At 43.4% G+C, this 17,922-nt stretch overlaps 1 protein-coding gene across 2 annotated transcripts; it reads right to left on the bottom strand.

Annotated features, from left to right (window-relative positions):
* Window positions 1-13,055: 13,055 nt before the first annotated feature.
* On the bottom strand, window positions 13,056-17,688 carry LOC103124204 (neuropeptide Y receptor type 4-2-like). 2 transcript variants are annotated; one of them, XM_060191223.1, is made up of 2 exons: window positions 17,502-17,688; window positions 13,056-15,071 (listed from the first exon to the last, which is right to left on the bottom strand). In XM_060191223.1, exon 2 carries the CDS (start codon window positions 15,017-15,019, stop codon window positions 13,892-13,894), a length of 1,128 nt encoding a protein of 375 aa, XP_060047206.1. In that variant the 5' UTR covers window positions 15,020-15,071; window positions 17,502-17,688; the 3' UTR covers window positions 13,056-13,891. The 2 variants fall into 2 exon arrangements, with proteins under 2 accessions (XP_060047206.1, XP_007534964.1); XM_007534902.2 differs by having other exon boundaries at window positions 13,056-15,059.
* Between the last annotated feature and the right edge of the window lie 234 nt (window positions 17,689-17,922).

The following is a 17,922-nucleotide window of genomic DNA, read 5'->3' as shown; positions in this document are numbered from 1 at the left end:
TAACTTGGTCTAAAAAAACCTGCGCACACTTAGGGTGTGTCTCCATCCTGTATGGGTGTAACAAAAGATGAAAAAAAAAGACGTTGTTGATATGTGAAGCTCTCAAATATCTTCTCAATTAGGAAATATAGATTGCACCATGGTTATGCTAATGATTCTCATACCTGAGGCTCTAGCAGTGGTTCTTTGACTTACCACATTTTATTGCGCTTAGATTGGTTAGGAGCCTTAAAATGAAATGAAAAAGACCTTCCAAATTTATAAAGATACTTAAACCAATTATAATCAACGAGTTATCAATTGTGGTAAACTTCTCACCTGCTACAAGTTTTGTTTCATAAGTAAGTGAATTGTAGCTGTCAAGTTCTCTACAGAAAAGCAGAATTTCAGCAGCTGACCTTCCTCATGCAACAATTCACCCCCCGGCAATTCTTCAGTGGACATCTGCTTTGAACTGGCACTTCTATCAGACTTACTGGTACACAACACTACCGTAGCTTCCCTTTATGCTGCTGGGTTTCTCAAAGACTGACTACAGCCAGCTGCCTTGGGACTCTATAGACCATAATCCCCCCCCATGCTAGGTAATGCCCACAGAGGCAGGAAATGCCCGTCGAGGCAAGAAAACCCCACAGAGACAAGAAAATGTCCTTTAGCTTGATAAAGCCTTGCCCACAGAGGCAAGAAATGCCCCCCTCAGGCCTTCCCTTGGCATCACACTGGTTCTTGTTGCTCGCTTACTTGTTCCTCCATGTTTGTGCCAGTTTCTTTTTTGAAAATGCCTGTACGATATAGGCTTCTGTTCACCCCACACTCCTGATACTATGGTCAATTAGTTAAAAAGAAAAGGGGGAATTGTTGGTATGCTTCTAGTTCTGCTGCTGGGATCCCTTCTGTTACATTGCTTGACATTGTGGTCTATTTACATGATCATTCTGTTACATTGGTTTGGTATCACTCCCCCCCCCCACCTCCGGGAGATTTGGTTTAGCCCTTGCTAGTTTTGCGCTTCTTCCTTCTCCCTGCCCCCTACCCTAGGTACTTCCAGGGTTCCTGACACTGCCTCCAGAGGAGAAAGATGCAGGACAGATTTGTGTGGTGATTAGATTAGATTAGTTTTTTGAACCATTTGCTCATGAATAAAAAAATACTGCTTCTCTGCTCAGCCATGTGTCCCTGGTCTCTTGTCTCCTGCCTGCAAAGCTAGCCCGGCATACTGGTGCCCCAAACACTGACGACAGTGAGGCAAGTCTGTAGGTGTCTCTATTTCTCCTCAATCTCCCTCTCCCTCTCCCTCTCCCTCTCCCTCTCCCTCTCTCTCTCTCTCTTTCTCTCTCTCTCTTCCTCCAAGATTATCACTGAGGACAGTGAGGCAAGTCTGTAGGTGTCTCTATTTCTCCTCAATCTCTCTCTCTCTCTCTCTCTCTCTCTCTCCAAGATTATTACTGGGGCTCAGTGCCTGCACTATGAATCCACTGCACCTGGTGGTCATTTTTTTTTTCACTTTTATTGGATAGGACAAAGAGAAATTGAGAAGGGACAGGAGGATAGAAGGATAGAGAGGGAGAGAAAAAGAGAGACACATGCAGACCTGACCCACCACTTGTGAAGTGACCCCCTCTACAGGTGAGGTGTCTATATTTCTCTCTCCTTTTTATCTACTCCCCCCCAATTTCTCTCTTTCCTTCCAAATAAAATATTTTTAAAAGAACAAAATGGCCTGCAAGAACAGGAAGTTCATAGTGTTCGCACCAAGCCCCAGTGACAACCCTAGTACCAACTTAAAAAAAAAAAAAGTCATGCAACCCTTACCACATATTGAGAATTCTACTACTTGGGTTTGATACAGACTCTAACACCAAGGGCCTCTGCTCATTCCATGGAGAAGTCAAGTGGATACAAATTGCTCATTTCTCACAAAAATAGGAAACTTTGGAGCACTTCCAAAAGAGCACAGATTCTTGCAATACTCTTCAAATCTTCCATTTGACTAATATGGAAACTGAGACTTCCAGTTCCTTTTCTAGTTCTAATTATTGACTTCTAGATCTTTCTGTGAGTTGGTGACATGGAATCCATTGACCAAAGAGAAGGCAGCTACCATCATGTGCCAAGGTTTCTATGACAGTCAGTCCTTCTAGACAACAAACTGTACCTCATGTGCGAGGCTCAGAACTAAACATTCAGCCCTCATAATTACCAGGTTTAAGGACAAATATGAGAATGTGCTGTGGAGAGAGGTCTAGGGCAGTAGAGAGGAGGCCTGAAGAGAAGGTGGGTGAGCACAGCAGTCAATGACTCCCTCCTTTATCATGGGCGCTACCATAGACTCACTTTCCAACATTTGACAGAACTCTGCTTGACAGTGAGTTCAGCCTCTCTTTAACAAGAGCCCCAAAGGTTGTGAAAATGACCTTAAGGCCCCAAACTCCTTAAACAAACAAAATAAAATGAGCTGGCATCACACACACTGCCTACTAAAGTGTGTTCAATGGGGGAAGCCCACAGAGATAAGAGCAGGAACAAGCATGTTGACCCATTCCAGGATGGTACTCAGGCTCTAGCTGGACTTGTGTTGGACTCCAGGAGAGAGAGTCTGGGCTTCTATGATTAGCAAATACCAAAAGGGACCAGGTTTCAAGGTCCCATCATAATGTGGTGTAGCAAAGTCTAGCTAATTCTTCTAGCCCTTCACCCAAGACTGAAAAGCAGCAGCCCCAGGAGCTGAGGTTTCAGCCCACGGCATGTTTATATTCCACTAAAATTGTCAAGATTTAAGATTCAGTTGGAACAGCTTTTCTTGGAGCTCTGCCGCTTCTCAGTGAAATCAAGCTACAGAGAATTGCTATTACATTGTTGTCACTATGACCCTAAGCCCACCTCCTAGTCATCACTAAAAGCTGCCCCCAACACTTCATCTGCACTATTCCAGCCTTTAAGTCCATGATTGTTTAACAATTTGTTTGGCTTTGTATGTTAACTCTCTTTTCAGCCACTAGGTTCCAGATGCTAGCAGGATGCCAACCAAACTTCCCCGGACAGACAACCCCACCCACCAATGTGCCTTGGAGCTCTGCTTCCCCAGAGCCCTTCCCCACTAAGGAAAGAGAGAGACAGGCTGGGAGTATGGATTGACCTGCCAATACCCATGTTAAGCAGGGATACAATTACAGAAGCCAGACCTTCCACCTTCGGCATCCCACAATGACCTTGGGTCCATACTCCCAGAGGGATAAAGAATAGGAAAGCTATCAGGTGAGAGGATGGAATACAGAGTTCTGGTGGTGGGAACTGTGTGAAGTTGTACCCCTCTTATGCTATGGTTTTGTCAATGTTTCCTTTTTATAAATAAAAAAATTTTTTAAGCTGCTTTCTTTACATCAGACCTATCCATGGCACCCCATGCAAAGGCTCCGCAGAGCCTTCTCACTAACAAGACAAGGTCAAACTGCCCAGCTGCAATGCAATGCAAAGTCTTCCACACTGGGCACAGCTCTCTATCCGGTGTTTTGATTAATTAGTTAGTTAATTTGGTAAAGACAGAAATCAAGAGGACTGGGGAGATGGAAAGGATTAGAGAGAGACATCTGCAGCACTACTTCTCCACTCGTGAAGCTTCTAGTCCAATGCTAAACTCTGGCACCATCTTCCCCAACAATATTTTTAGTCCACTAGGCTCAGACAAAAATTACTAAAGTCATGGGCCCCTTGGAATATACCTAAAATAGACTTCTTAGCTTCTTGCCACACAAAGACCACTAATTTCATCTGCTCTTCCTAACTTTGGGTTCCTGTTTAGTAAACAATTTGTCCTGCTCTATATCTTACTGCCTTTCAGCCACCAAGTTGTAGATGCTACTATGATGCCATCCTGACTTCCCTGGTTAGACAACCTCACCAATGTCTCCTGCAGTCTTACCTCTTCAGAGCCCTGCCCCACTAGGGAAAGATAGAAATAGGCTAGAGGGGGAGTCGGGCAGTAGCACAGCGTGTTAAGCGCACATGGTGCAAGGACCGGCATAAGGATCCCGGTTCCCAGCTCCCCACCTGCAGGGGAGTCGCTTCACAATCGGCGAAGCAGGTCTGCAGGTGTCTATCTTTCTCTCCCTCTCTCTGTCTTCCCCTCCTCTTTCCATTTCTCTCTGTCCTATCCAACTACGATGACATCAATAACAACAGCAATAATAACTACAACAATAAAACAACAAGGGCAACAAAAGGGAATAAATAAATAAATAAATATTAAAAAAGAAAAAAAAGAAATAGGCTAGAGGTATGGATCAGCCGCCAATGCCCATATCCAGTAGAGTAACTATTACAGAAGCCAGACCTTCCACCTTCTGTACCCCATAAAGAATTTTGGTCCATACTAACAGAGGGATAAAGAATAGGGAAGCTTCCAATGGAGGAGATGGGACATGAAACTCTGGTGGTGGGAACTGTGTGGAATTGTACCCCTTACATTACAATCACTATTTAAATCACTATTATTATATTGATCACTATTAAATAACTAATAAAAAAAGTAAAATATATATACTGATGAGAAACCTCAAGCTACCACACATTGAAATGAGATGGAGGCCCCAACTCCATTTGGCAGGCAGCACACTCTGTGGTACCCAGGAACATGGGGGAAGGCCCATGTTTGCACCATTTCCAGGTTAGAACTAAGTCAGCCCAGCTGCTCCAGATATGTGGGCTGAAGATGTGGTTCTGTACAAACAAAAGATAGAAAGAGAACTCTGTCTTTGAGCAATACTTTATAAATCCACCCCATCATCTTAAAGTCATAAAACCTAGAAGGGACTGCAAATGACATTCACGGGGGGGGGGGGGGGGGCAATTTGCAAAGTAGCAGCTGGCTGTCACAAAGTGCACTATCTGGTGAGAGAGATATGGCTATCACAAGGTTCTCACCATGTTCTTTGTTCTGAATGCATGCCCTATTTTCAGTATGGTTTTCTTGGCAGGCTGAAAAATAACTAATCCACAGCCCTCTTAGTAGCTTTATGAATGAAAAGAAATGTATTTGAAAAGAGCTTTGTGCTGGTACTCAACTGATAAACTGTTTCCAGAGTTGACAGGACTCAGTCAAGTAAATGTGGCATTTAAGTAACTCAAAAGCTCGTGGGCCACGATTACACAGCCACACTCACCAAGTGCCCTCCTGTTCTTTGGTTCATTGGCAAGTTCACCCTGCAGATGCCTGCTTAGCTGCCCAAGGTAGGAAGGACCTGACTGTAGATAAGTAAGAAGACATGTTAATTAGTTGTGCAAATCTTTTTTCATTGTCTTCCTTTGCCCAGCCCCCCATGCTGAGCTATAGCAATGTATTTACAGCAAGTGTGAGTTGTATCAGAACCTCAAAGAAATACTTTAGAGAAAATCCCCAACACTACACTAAACTAGACCAAGTGTCTTGTCACTAAAGAGTATCAGTCCTCATCACTTTATTAAGAGAGAGGGAACAGTTGTGCTCATTCCTCTAACCCAAGTCATCTCTCAGGAGGCTGGCAGAATCAAATATTTCTTCTTTAAGCAACTTTTATGTCTTTTTAACATTTTCTCAACCATTCCATGCTTAGAAAGCAGTGAATTCCAGCAATGACCCCAACTTTGAGTGAAGAAATTTGACCTTGAAGTAGTCCTTGATTCCTTAAAGAAGTTAAGCCACAGAACACATGTGAACAATTTAGTTGGAGTCATCTCAGGAAAAATAGCTGCTGCACCTGGCTTTGTTCTCTTGACCAGGGTCTCTTAATAGCCATTACTCAACCCTGTGTCTCAGGAGGCTAATTTGTTAATTGACTTCAGTGTTCTGTCATCAGATTCATCTTCGTAAAATTAGAATTCTTTTGGTTCATTGCCCTGCTCTAGATCAGCCTTGATCCCACTCCAGTCACATCTTAGTCTTAACAAGACTTAGTTAGACCTTGGCCAAAGGGCCCTCCAGAGCTCCAGACTCAAGTATCTGATCATTCAGCTACATGCCTAAAAATGTCTCAAGCACAGCATATCCAAAAAAGAAAAGAAGGAGAATGAGAAGGAGGAAGAGAAGAAAAAGGAAAAGAAGTAGAAGAAGGAGGAGGAGGAGAAAGAGAATGAGTAAAGCATTATTCTTTCTCACTAAGGCGATCAGACACCACTCATTCATTATCCCACTGAAACCTGGGAATCACCCTTCTCTCTCCCACACCTAAGTCATCCTGCCTATTCAACACCCAAATGTCTTCTCAATCTGTTCTCTCCTTTGTGAGCCTACTTCCTCTGTAGTGTTTCTTTGAAGAACTACCTCTATTCCTTACTATGAAAATTCTACCAAGTTTGTGAAATTTAAGTCAAGCTGGCCCCAATCCAGGGGCTGTCCAGAGATCTGGATCTGGCAAAAAAAAAAAAAAAAAATCCAGAGACTAATAGGTTGATAAAGTGCAGGAGTTGAGGATCAGGTTTGCTATTTGGCACTACATAGGGTGGTTTGGTGTTCTGGGGTTTCCTCTCATTCTACCTCTCTCATAAAAATAAACAAATAAATCATTATTTTATAAACAAGTTACTTCAGAAACTTGGCTGTGGTCATCTGTTTAGGTCTGAGTTATCAGAATCCTCCCTAGCCTCCTGACAGGATAGGATAGGAAGCTGTGCTCCTTCTTTCTGGAGTCAAGGTAAAACAGAAGCTTAGGAGCCTCTTACTGATGTGTATAGAAAGTCTGAAGTCACAGACTGAGTCTTTTTAAAACACTGGCTGAGTCTTTGATATGTTGACCCTCTGAAAAGCCTAGACCAGGGAGAACAGAAGCAACCAGTGGCACAGCTATATACAAATAATGTCAAAAGACATAAATTATGATGATGTTGGATATTATACAGCAAATCCTAACAAAGGGATTTTTCAAAGTTAACCCAATTACCAAATAATGTGATTATAACAATAAGTATCTATTGTCTTCTTGAACCCCAAGACAGCAGGAACCTCACATTTCCACTATAGAGTCTATATTTCCCCCAGTCATAGAACCTTAAGGTGGGGCGCACTTTCCTGCATGCTTCTCTCAACTCACACTAAATAATATTGCATCCGCCAATCCCAACCTAATCAACGCAATGAGTACCACCTCAGCATGCTTCACTTCAGACTGTGTTCAGAGACTTCAGGTGTGGAATGACAACCCTTCAGCTTCATTATTCAGGTGAGACCTTTCCTTTCATAGTATTCTCTAATTCCATTCCAGGTGGTTCATTTCCTAACAAAGTCCCCAAACCTAAATACAGATTAGGTCCCCTGAGATAGAGCATATGTTCACACGTATCCATAAACTAGGGCAAAATATATACCTGAAAGCAAAAGTACGCAATAGTCTTCAGTGAGTACCCCCCAACACTTCATCTGCACTATTCCAGCCTTTAGGTCCATGATTGTTCAACAATTTGTTTGGCTTTGTATGTTAACTCTCTTTTCAGCCACCAGGTTTCAGATGCCATAATGGCGCCGACCAGACTTCCCTGAACAGACAACCCCACCAATGTGCCTCGGAGCTCCACTTCCCCAGAGACCCACCCTGCTAGGGAAAGAGAGAGGCAGGCTGGGAGTATGGATCCACCAGTCTACACCCATGTTCAGCAGGGACGCAATTACAGAAGCCAGACCTTCCACCTTCTGCATCCCACAATGACCTTGAGTCCATACTCCCAAGAGGGATAAAGAATAGGAAAGCTATCAGAGGAGGGTATGGAATATGGAGCTCTGGTGGTGGGAATTGTGTGGAGTTGTACCCCTCTTATCCTATGGTTTTGTTAATGTCTCCTTTTTTAAAATAAATAAAAATTTAAAAAATAATAATAGGACAGCTATCGAGGGAGGGGATGGGATGTAGAGTTCTGGTGGTAGGAATTGTGTGGAGTTATACCCCTCTTATCCTATCGTTTTGTCAGTGTTTCCTTTTTATAAATAAAATAAAATTTAAAAAAAAAAGTCTGAAGTCTTGAGAGAGCAGCTGCCTCAAGGGATTAAAGCGTGAGTGCTAGAGACAAAAAAAAAAAAGTGCATGAAAAGAGAGCCCTGCTGTCCTTGTTTGAATCCCTGAATCTGGCCTAAGGTCAGAGAACTTCCTGTGGATAGCCCTATATGAGTCTGTAAATGTCCTATTTCCACATAATCTGTTTGGGTTTAGGTCTGTCTCCAGGAACTGTGTACCTGACACAGTAAGAGTGTGTGTGTGTGTGTGTGTGTGTGTGTGTGTGTCCAAATTTATTCATTTTATATAAAAATATCAGGTCATATTAGATTTGAGGTCTGCCCTTCTTCAAGATCTTAATTAATTACATCTGCAAATGGCTCTATTTTCTGAAAAGACCTCATCCTGGTGTCTTGGGGACTAAGACGTCTATATATGAATTGAGGGATATAATCTAACCCATAATAATCTCTAACCCTAACTCCAGTTCCAATCCCACATCTGATGTCACTTCCTCCTTTCTTCAAACCTTTCATCCTTGGGTGCCTCTTTCTCTGTCGAGTGGCTGCCATAGTTGTGCAAGGCTCTGACCAACTTTCATTGGATACACATGATGACCCCCTCACAGCACATCTTCTCATCTCTACCTAGAGCTGCTTTTCACATATAGATGTATCCAATGCCCATGAATGCACGATTCAATGGGATTAACCTTCATCAGTGGAAAAAGAAGAAATAATTAATTTTTTTTAATTTTTTCTCCTGTCCTGAGATCATTAAACAAAAGGTCAAATAACTCACTGCATCTTAATAGCAGCTAGCATCATAACACTTCTTTCTATTGGCTTTTTCTTGTCCTCTATCACATTTTTCAGCACCTCACTCTGTGCCCTGGAATTGTATTCTGTAATAAAAGGGAGGACTATATGCTCCAGGCTCAAGTTCTGCATGAAATGGATTCCATCCCAATTCAATCACACTATTCTCTCTGAATGTTGCCTAACTATGCCATTTCTCTGCTTACAATGCTCCAGGGCTTCTCCATTTCCTATAAAGTATAAACTCTCTTACCAAAAGCTGGGAAGAAAATTGTAGGTCACCTGGTAGATTTCTTTCATGTTACAATGGTTCAAGCTACAGGTTTTGGAATTCACATTGAATTTCAAATCCAGATAGTTTTGAAAACGTGAACAGTTTTTCACCCCTCTTAGCCTCAGTTTCTTCATCTACTAACCTCAGAGTAATCAGGAGGTAACATGTAAAATGTATAGCTGAGTGTTTGGGACACTAAATAGATGGTAACCAGTATTATTGCAGGTAAGGAGTCAGAATCCAACATACAAAAACAGATGCCCAGGATCACACAATCAGGTAACAATAGCTGTTAAGCCTGGCCTGAAACAACAATCTCACAAAACCAACGGCCTTCACTGTAATAATGAGAAGTCGATGGTGTCTCACTGATCAAATATCAGTTTTGGCTTTTTTTTTTCCCCTCCAGGGTTATTGCTAGGCTCGGTGCCTGCACCATGAATCCACCGCTCCTGGAGGCCATTTTTCCCCCTTTTGTTGCCCTTGTTGTTGTAGCCTTGTTGTGGTTATTATTATTGCCATTGTTGATGTCGTTCGTTGTTGGACAGGACAGAGAGAAATGGGGAGAGGAGGGGAAGACAGAGGGGGAGAGAAAGATAGACACCTGCAGACCTGCTCCACCGCCTGTGAAGCGACTCCCCTGCAGGTTGGGAGGGGGGTCTCGAACCGGGATCTCTACGCTGGTCCCTGCGCTTTGCGCCACATGCACTTAACCCACTGCGACACCACCGGAACCCCGCAGTTTTGACTTTTAAATGTATTTATTCTACAGGTGTTTCTTCTATACCCTCCTCATATGTAGGTACTCTACTGAGCACTAAACAGTGACTAAAACAAACTAAGCCACCTTCATGGGATTTGTAGTCTAGTAAGGGAGCCAGACACTCAACAGTGAAGCAAATAAACACACAGAGGCTGGGCAAGGTGCTAAATTCACGGGCACAAAGGAGGAATACAGAGTAAGTAAGGGGCAGGAGATATTTTTATAGTGTGGTTGAGGAAGTAATTCTCCAGCTGAGTCTCATTTAAAGTGGGGGGAAAAAAAAAAGCTAGGGAGTGAAAATAGTGCTATCAAGGTTTGCATTCCAAGCAGCAAGAGTAGGAAGTGCAAAGGTCTGAGGGAGGAGCCTTCTCAGAGTGTTCCAGAAACAGCAGACAAGTGGGGGAGGAGATTGTAGCAGAAGGTGATCCAATTCTACTTCTGGGCGGGCTATGAAATATGAGTTCTACTCAGAGTGACAGGAAAGTCAACAGAAGGCTTTGAATAAAAGTGTGGGGAGGTCTGATTTAGGCATCAAAAGATTACTCTGAGACCAGAGAGAAGGTCACTGCAGTCATTTTGGACCAGGTGGCAAAGTCACCTGGGAAGTGACATGTGGCCATTCTGAACACATTTTGAAGAAAAGACTAGCAGAATTTACAGATGAACTGGATGTGGAATGGAAATAGTAGGCTGATGCTAAAGAATATTTTCCAGGTAAGTAAAACAAAGGAGTCAGTCATTTCCTGAAAGAGGAAAAGGGAGGCAAATTAGGAATCTGTTTTTGAACATGCCAGGTTTGAGATGCTGATTGAATGTCCAGAAAACCCAAAACATAGATATACAAATCCAGAATGCAAGGTGAAATGCAGATGAGCGACTCATATTTGTATACTTCAGAGATTTTAACATTGGGAGTGTTTAAAAACATAAGATTAGATAAGTCCCTCAAAGGAATGAGCCTGAGAGTCTCTGTGGCTCCCTGGGGACATATTAATGTCCCATGGTCAGGGAGAGAAAAAGTCACAGAACCAGAGAAAGAGAGCCCATGAGCATTGGACTCTCAAGCATGAGATCCCTAGCTCAAGACCCAGCATCGCACATGCCAGAGTGATGGTCTGATTCTTGACCTCTTCTCTCCTCTTTCTCATTAACAAATAAATAAGTCTTTAAATTTTTAAAATAAAAACTCCACCAGATGTAAATTTACGTTTATTCTGTAAAATGGATACATAATTGTAAATGAAAGTGTAAAACAATGCCCCCAAGTGGGTGATGGAACATGAGTTTTCTTTTTTTTTAGTATTTTTCATCTTCTCAGCAATGAATGTGTTTACTTTTATCATGGAAAAAAATAAAAACGATTCAAAGTCATTTCTTGAAAAAAAAACTTTTTAAAAAGATCTAGAATTGGCAGTTTTTCAGTTATGTTACCACAAAATAAGGTGTGGTACTTACTCAGGGCTCCTTCTGTGTGGGTGAGTTTCCATTCCAGTCATGATGACCTTCTAAGCTGGGTTCTTCCCACTGTATTAGTATCTATTTCCTCTCAGAGATCAAGAGAGATAGTGTTCAGAAGTACCAATTTTCACTACAATATTTCTCAAACTCCTAAAGCCATTGCCAAAAATAGTATTCAGCAAAATGTAAAGTCATTAATGGTACAATTTTAAGTGATACAGGACAGAATGTAACTATGCAGGTTGTGTGTTTGATGGAACAAAAAGATTTCACAAAAAACATGCAACACAGCCAAAGATGAGACAGTCAGAACTGGATCCACCTTTTCAGCAAAGCCAATTTAAGCCCTGTCTCCAGAGCCAGGATTCCTAAGGCTCTCCTCTGAAGTCCACAGTAAGGTCTACAGGTGCCCCTCCACTGGCTCCAAGCTCCAGGATAATCTGTTTCCAAAAGCAGACCTTGTTAAACTTGAATGTATACACCATCAACAGAGATTGGGGGGTCGGGGGGAATGCAAATTCTGATTCAGTAAGTCTTGCTTGAAAAGAGAGATTTTGCATGAATAAGAAGCTCCAGGTAGTTCTGAGGCTGTTTTGAAACCTTGGTGGAGCCAAACTCTGATCATTTCGCTAAACAGTAGGTCTGAACATGCAGAACAAGAGCCAGACACCTCACAAAGGTGACCCAGATCCATCCTGCCATTTCCTTTCTGGTAAGGATAGGCTCTGTGTTTCACATGCAGACAAAACCTTGGATTTTGACCCAGCATCCAGAAGATCAAGCAGTGTGACCTCTCTATGGCAGCTTTTTCTCCATTTTCCCTGGCTGGCTTGAGGAAAATGAACCACTTGGATCCTTTCAACCAGTATCCATTAACCTGACTTTAAGAGCTCCCTGATTCCACCACTGTTAAAGGCCATCAGGATGTGCTGGTCAAATCTGGGTCATTTGGTAGAGCTCATACGTTACCATGTACAAAGACTAAGGTTCAAGCCCCTGGTCTCCACTAGACTCCTTCTCTCTCTCTCTCTCTCTCTCTCTCTCTCTCTCTCTCTCAGGAAAGGAGGGAGGAAGGATGGAGAGAGGTGTGAAGGAAGGAAAAAAGGAAGGAAGGAAGGAAGGAAGGAAGGAAGGAAGGAAGGAAGGAAGAAGGAAGGAAGGAAGGAAGGAAGGAAGGAAGGAAGGAAGGAAGGAAGGAAGGGAGGGAGAAAGGAAGGGAGGAGGATTTAAAAAAGTGGTGGATAGGGAAAAAATGGTTCCTGGAAAGGTGGATTCAGTGTGCAGGCAACAAACCCCAGCAGAAATCCTGGTGGTAATTTAAAATAATAATGATAATAACAATAATAGTCCCCAGGGAATCCAAAGTCCTATGAAGACTTTGGAAGAACTATGACACATCACCTGGGACAAGTCAGTTCTGTGGTCAGAAGGTAGAATGGAGGAGACTGGAGTCACAGCCTTGAGTATTGTAGGCCTCTGCAGAATCTGCACTGGGGAGGTTCACAGGGGGCCTGGTCTGCTGCCTTGCTGAGAAGCAGGAAGAGTGACCAGGGACGTTGCTCAGTGGGAAGAGCACAGGGCTTTTATGTGCAAGGCCCTGGTTCCATCCCTAGCACTGCATATGCCAAATCAGTGTTCTGGCCTCTGTCTGGCTATATCTGTCTATTTCTCTCTGTTGTAAAATAAATATGTACTTTAACAAGAAGAAACAGCAGAAAGGGCTAATAAGACAGCGTGGCCTGACTGAGCCCTTCCTACACTGGACCATCAAACACACACAACACAGCTCTCATCAGGACAACTTTATTTCCCAGCTACCTCAGAAATCTCATCTCTCTGTGTGTCAGGAGGGCCTGTTGTAGACATGAAGGAGTCAGACTCTGTGAAAATACAAATTCACCCTCAAGATGCTCACAATTTCATCAAAGGAAATACATGCAGTCCCATGCAAGGTGGCAGATGCAGTGAAAGAGGAAAAGGACAGAGTAGGATGTGAATCCTGAACTCTTACAGCTTGGGGGTGACTTTTCCACTGCAGGGGAGTGGGCGACGCAAGATCCATTCTTGGCTACTGGGTGTGTTGATGACAGACTAGAAAAAACCCCACTGTCTTGTCTGCACAGAATCTGCTGCCACTTAGAAGGCCCATCCATAAACATCACCTCTCACAGAGGCTCAGGGCTGATCCAAATCCAGAGCTTTAATCGCACACACTCCTACCTTGACCTCACAGAGGTCTCAACAGTTTTGCTGGTAGAGGTAGAACCTCTGGATCCCCAGGCTAGGCATCTATTGTGGAGATTCCAGAAGGAAAAATTAAAAAAAACTTCCCCGCTGTTAACAGACCATCTCCAGCTCTGGTACCTGCTCAAACTGAAAGGTATCCTATAACCCACAGAAGCCAGACTCAGAACTCTCCCGGGAACAAATAGCTGAACCATCTGAATGCCAGGCTTCACAATGCAAATGAAAAAAAAAAAAAAAAAGAGGAGGGTTTCTTGCCAGCCTATCTGGGGTCCAGAAAGCCAATAAACTGGGGTACCATCTTCAGCTAGCAGTGTGCCCACTTAGCTAAGTGAAGGAACCTGGCAATGAAAATGGCAGGGAGAAGCCCTAGACCTGGCTAAATGGGATTAAACCTGCCACTGAGTCTCAGGGACCCTTTGGAGACCTCTGTGTGCACTGTGGACAGGGGCAGATTCTCAGACTCCTCCGCAGGGTGATGCTTCTGACAAGTCAACACCAGGGCTTTGACCTCCCTCTTAAAGTTGGTGTTGAGAAAGCCATAGATGAAAGGGTTGACACAGGTGGAGGCCATGGCAAGCAGATGGCACACCAAGAAGATGAGGTTGCCCTGACAGATGGGAATGGCTTCATGGTACCAGTCCTCCAGGCTATTGAACACATGTAATGGCAGCCAGAGTACCGCAAAGGCAGCCACCATGGCCACAAGGACCCCATTGATGCGCTTCATCTTCCAAGCCCTTGAGCTATACGTGCCCTTGCGGAACACCTGCCTCTGCTTCCGCAGGCGCTGGTAGATGCGCGCGTAGCAGATCAGGATGAAGACCAGCGGGATGCAATACTGGAAGAGCAGCAGGAAGGTGGTATAGATGATGCGGTGGTGGTCTGACGGCCAAGACTCAGTACAGACCACCTTATCTGTCAGAAACTCCAGGGCCTTGGAGTGGTTCTTATGAAAGACATTCTCCAGAACACTGTAGGCCAGGAAGGGCAGAGAGAGGAAGAAGGCAATAATCCAGATGACTGCAATCCCCAGGTAAACCTGAGGAACACTGGGCTTCCAGCCTGTTGGGTTGATGATGAGCTGATGCCTCTCCAGGGCCACAAGGACGAGTGAGAGAATGGAGACCGTCACTGACATACACTGGATGAAAGCTGACATCTTGCAAAGGACCTCGCCAAAGATCCAGTAGTCCATGATGGTGTAGATGGCTGTGAGTGGCTGGCAGATGAGGCACATGACAAAGTCAGAGAAGGCCAGGTTGGAAATAAGTAGGTTGGTAACATTGGTCTTCTCCTTCTGTCTAATGGTCACACACATCAAGCAGAGGTTACCCAGGACCCCCACAATGGTCTCAATGCTGTAAGAGGTGACAATGAAGAACATGAGGTTCATGGAATCCTGGCAGTGGTCAGAGAAGTTGTATGGGAGGGCCTTAATCTTGCTCCTGTTTTCAGCCTGTGGGGATCCTGGGAGCAGCAAAGCCAGGAAGTGTGAGATATTCATGATGGATGTGGGCAGATTCCAGGAGATTCAGGGATGTGGCCTACAAAACAAACTGACAAATGGTACTGGGGATCAGCCTCCTGTGTGGAATCCAGGGAAAAGTGGGGACCTGGTAAGGATATTCACAGCTATTTCCATCCCAAGTCTGGGACCTAGGGAGCCTGAGACTTAAAAGTTGTATATTCTGGAGAACTGTCAGAAGGCTACAAATGGACCTACCCTATGACCCTGCAATTCCTCTCCTGGGGATATATCATACGGAACCCAACACACCCATCCAAAAAGAACTGTGTACACATATTTGCTTAGCAGCACAATTTGTAATAGTCAAAACCTGGAAGCAACCCAGGTGTCCAACAAGAGATGAGTGGCTGATCAAGTTGTGGTATATATACACAAAGGAATACTACTCAGCTATAAAAATTGGTGCCTTCACCGTTTTCAGCTGATCTTGGATGGACCTTGAAAAATTCATGTTAAGTAAAGTAAGCCAGAAACAGAAGGATGAATGTGGGATGATCTCACTCTCAGGCAGAAGTTTAAAAACAAGATTAGAAAAGAAAACACAAGTCGAACCTGAAATGGAATTGGAGTATTACACCAAAGTAAAAGACTCTGGGGTGGGTGGGTGGGTGGGGAGAATACAGGTCCATGAAAAATGATGAATGAAATAGTGGGGATTGTATTGTTAAATGGGAATCTGGGGAATGTTATGCATGTAAAAAAAAAAAAAAAAGAAGTAGAAACGCAAAGCAGAAATTGACTGAGTTTGGAGTATGGCACCAAAGTAAGAAAGCAGAAGTACACTAGAGTTTGCAGTGAGTACCTCCCTAATACTTCCTCTCCACTTTTCCAAGCGTTGGGTCCATGATTGCTCAACAATTTGTTTGGCTTTGTATGTTAACTCTCTTTTCAGTCACCAGGTTCCAGGTGTCATCAGGATGCCGGCCAGACTTCCCTGGATTGAAGACCCCACCAATATGTCCTGGAGCTCAGCTTCCCCAGAGACCCACCCTACTAGGGAAAGAGAGGGGCAGACTGGGAGTATGGACTGACCAGTCAACGCCCATGTTCAGTGGGGAAGCAATTACAGAAGCCAGACCTTCTACCTTCTGCAACCCACAATGACCCTGGGTCCATGCTCCCAGAGGGATAGAGAATGGGAAAGCTATCGGGGATGGGATGGGATATGGAGATTGGGCGGTGGGAATTGTGTGGAGTTGTACCCCTCCTACCCTATGGTTTTGTTAATTAATCCTTTCTTAAATAAAAAAAATAATAATAAAAATAAAAATAAAAAAGAAGTTGAAAAACAAGATCAGAAGAGAAAACACAAGTAGAACCTGAACTGGAATTGGTGTATTGCACCAAAGTTAAAGACTCTGGGGTTTGAGGGAGGGGGGAGAATACAGGTCCAAGAAGGATGACAGAGGACCTAGATGGGGTTGTATTGTTATATGGAAAACTGGGAAATGTTATGCATGTACAAACTATTGTATTTACTGTCAAATGTAAAACATTAATTCCCCAATAAAGAAAAAAATTTTTAAGTTGTATGGTAATGTGCCTACAGTCACACAGCTCATGAGTAATGTGGCCTGGATACAAGTGCAGAACCATCAAATGCCAAAATTTGTTCCATAAATTCCCTCTGATCTCAGAATTTGTTCCAACAAATGCCCTCTGACCTCAAGCTTCAAAGTTTTTGGGGATGATTAGTAAGCTGGATTAGTTGTATATAGAGTTCAGGGACAGAATTGTTTAGGGAATACGGGTAATAAACCCTTTTATTACACTTTATCCAAACAGAGATAGAAAGAAAAAAAAAATCTCAACAAGTACAGTGACTACTAAGTTCCTTCCATGGTACCCCATGTCTTCTAAGAAAGATGTAAAGCCTTTGAGTTAATGTACAATTCACCCTCCTGGTCTACCGATCTTCCTTAGGCAGCACATGACAGAGCTAAAGACTTCTAGGTATAAAAAGATTGGATCATGGGGGAACAAGCTCTCTGTTTCCACCTATCATATGCACAAACACACCTGGCCAAGGTCATGGGATGCCCAGTGTTCTCATTATAGGTCCTTCTATTCATGCCTCTATTCAAGTCAACCGAAGCAGTCTGACGTTTCAAACACAGTAGCCTGCTCCACATCCCCATGTCCTGGTTCATCTTCTCCCTTCCCAATCTGCCTCTGTTTTTTTGTTTTTTTTGTTTTTGTTTTTGTTCCTTTTTGCTTTTTTAATAATCTTTATTTATTTATTGGATAGAAATCAAGAGGGAAGGCGAGTGATAGCGAAGGAGAGAGACAGAGAGCATCTGCAGCCCAGCTTCACCATTCAGAAAGCTTTCTCCCTGCTGGTGGGAAATGGAGGTTTGAACCTGTGTCCTTGTGCCCCCTCCCATGCTCTGCCTCTGTATCACAGGGGAACCTCTACTTTTTCTAAGACTGAGTGCTGGTGACATTTGTTCTAACATACCTTCTCATGAGTTATCTGGTCACCACTAATGCCACAAATAGTTCTCAGCCTTCAGCGTCCAACAGAATTATCCTAGGAGCATGTTAGCCGACAGTCTCCAGTGTAGACTCTAGAGCATTTTGTGAAGAAATGCAATAAGGTGAGTCAGGGATAGTACTCAGTATTTTTAACAAGTATTCAATGTGATTCTGACATATTGACATACATGACCATTGGACCTCATTTTGAAGAACACTTCATAGAGCAATATCCTGTTTGAGATATTCTTTAAATACTGTTTTATTATTTTATTTGATAGGTGAGAGATAAATTGAGAGGGGTGGAAAGACAGAAAAGGAGAGAGATATCTGCAGCACTGCTTCAGCACTCATAAAGATTCCCCCTGTAGGTTGGGACCTGGGGCTTGAACCTGTGGGCTTTT

Source organism: Erinaceus europaeus, chromosome 1 (genome assembly GCF_950295315.1).
Source record: "Erinaceus europaeus chromosome 1, mEriEur2.1, whole genome shotgun sequence".
Lineage (NCBI taxonomy): Eukaryota > Metazoa > Chordata > Mammalia > Eulipotyphla > Erinaceidae > Erinaceus > Erinaceus europaeus.
The sequence above is the reverse complement of the archived record's forward strand: the minus strand, read 5'-3'. Positions and strand labels throughout refer to the sequence as shown.

Coding starts and splice junctions, on each gene's coding strand:
- LOC103124204 (XM_060191223.1), bottom strand. CDS start 15,019: ATGAATATCTCACACTTCCTGGCTTTGCTGCTCCCAGGATCCCCACAG.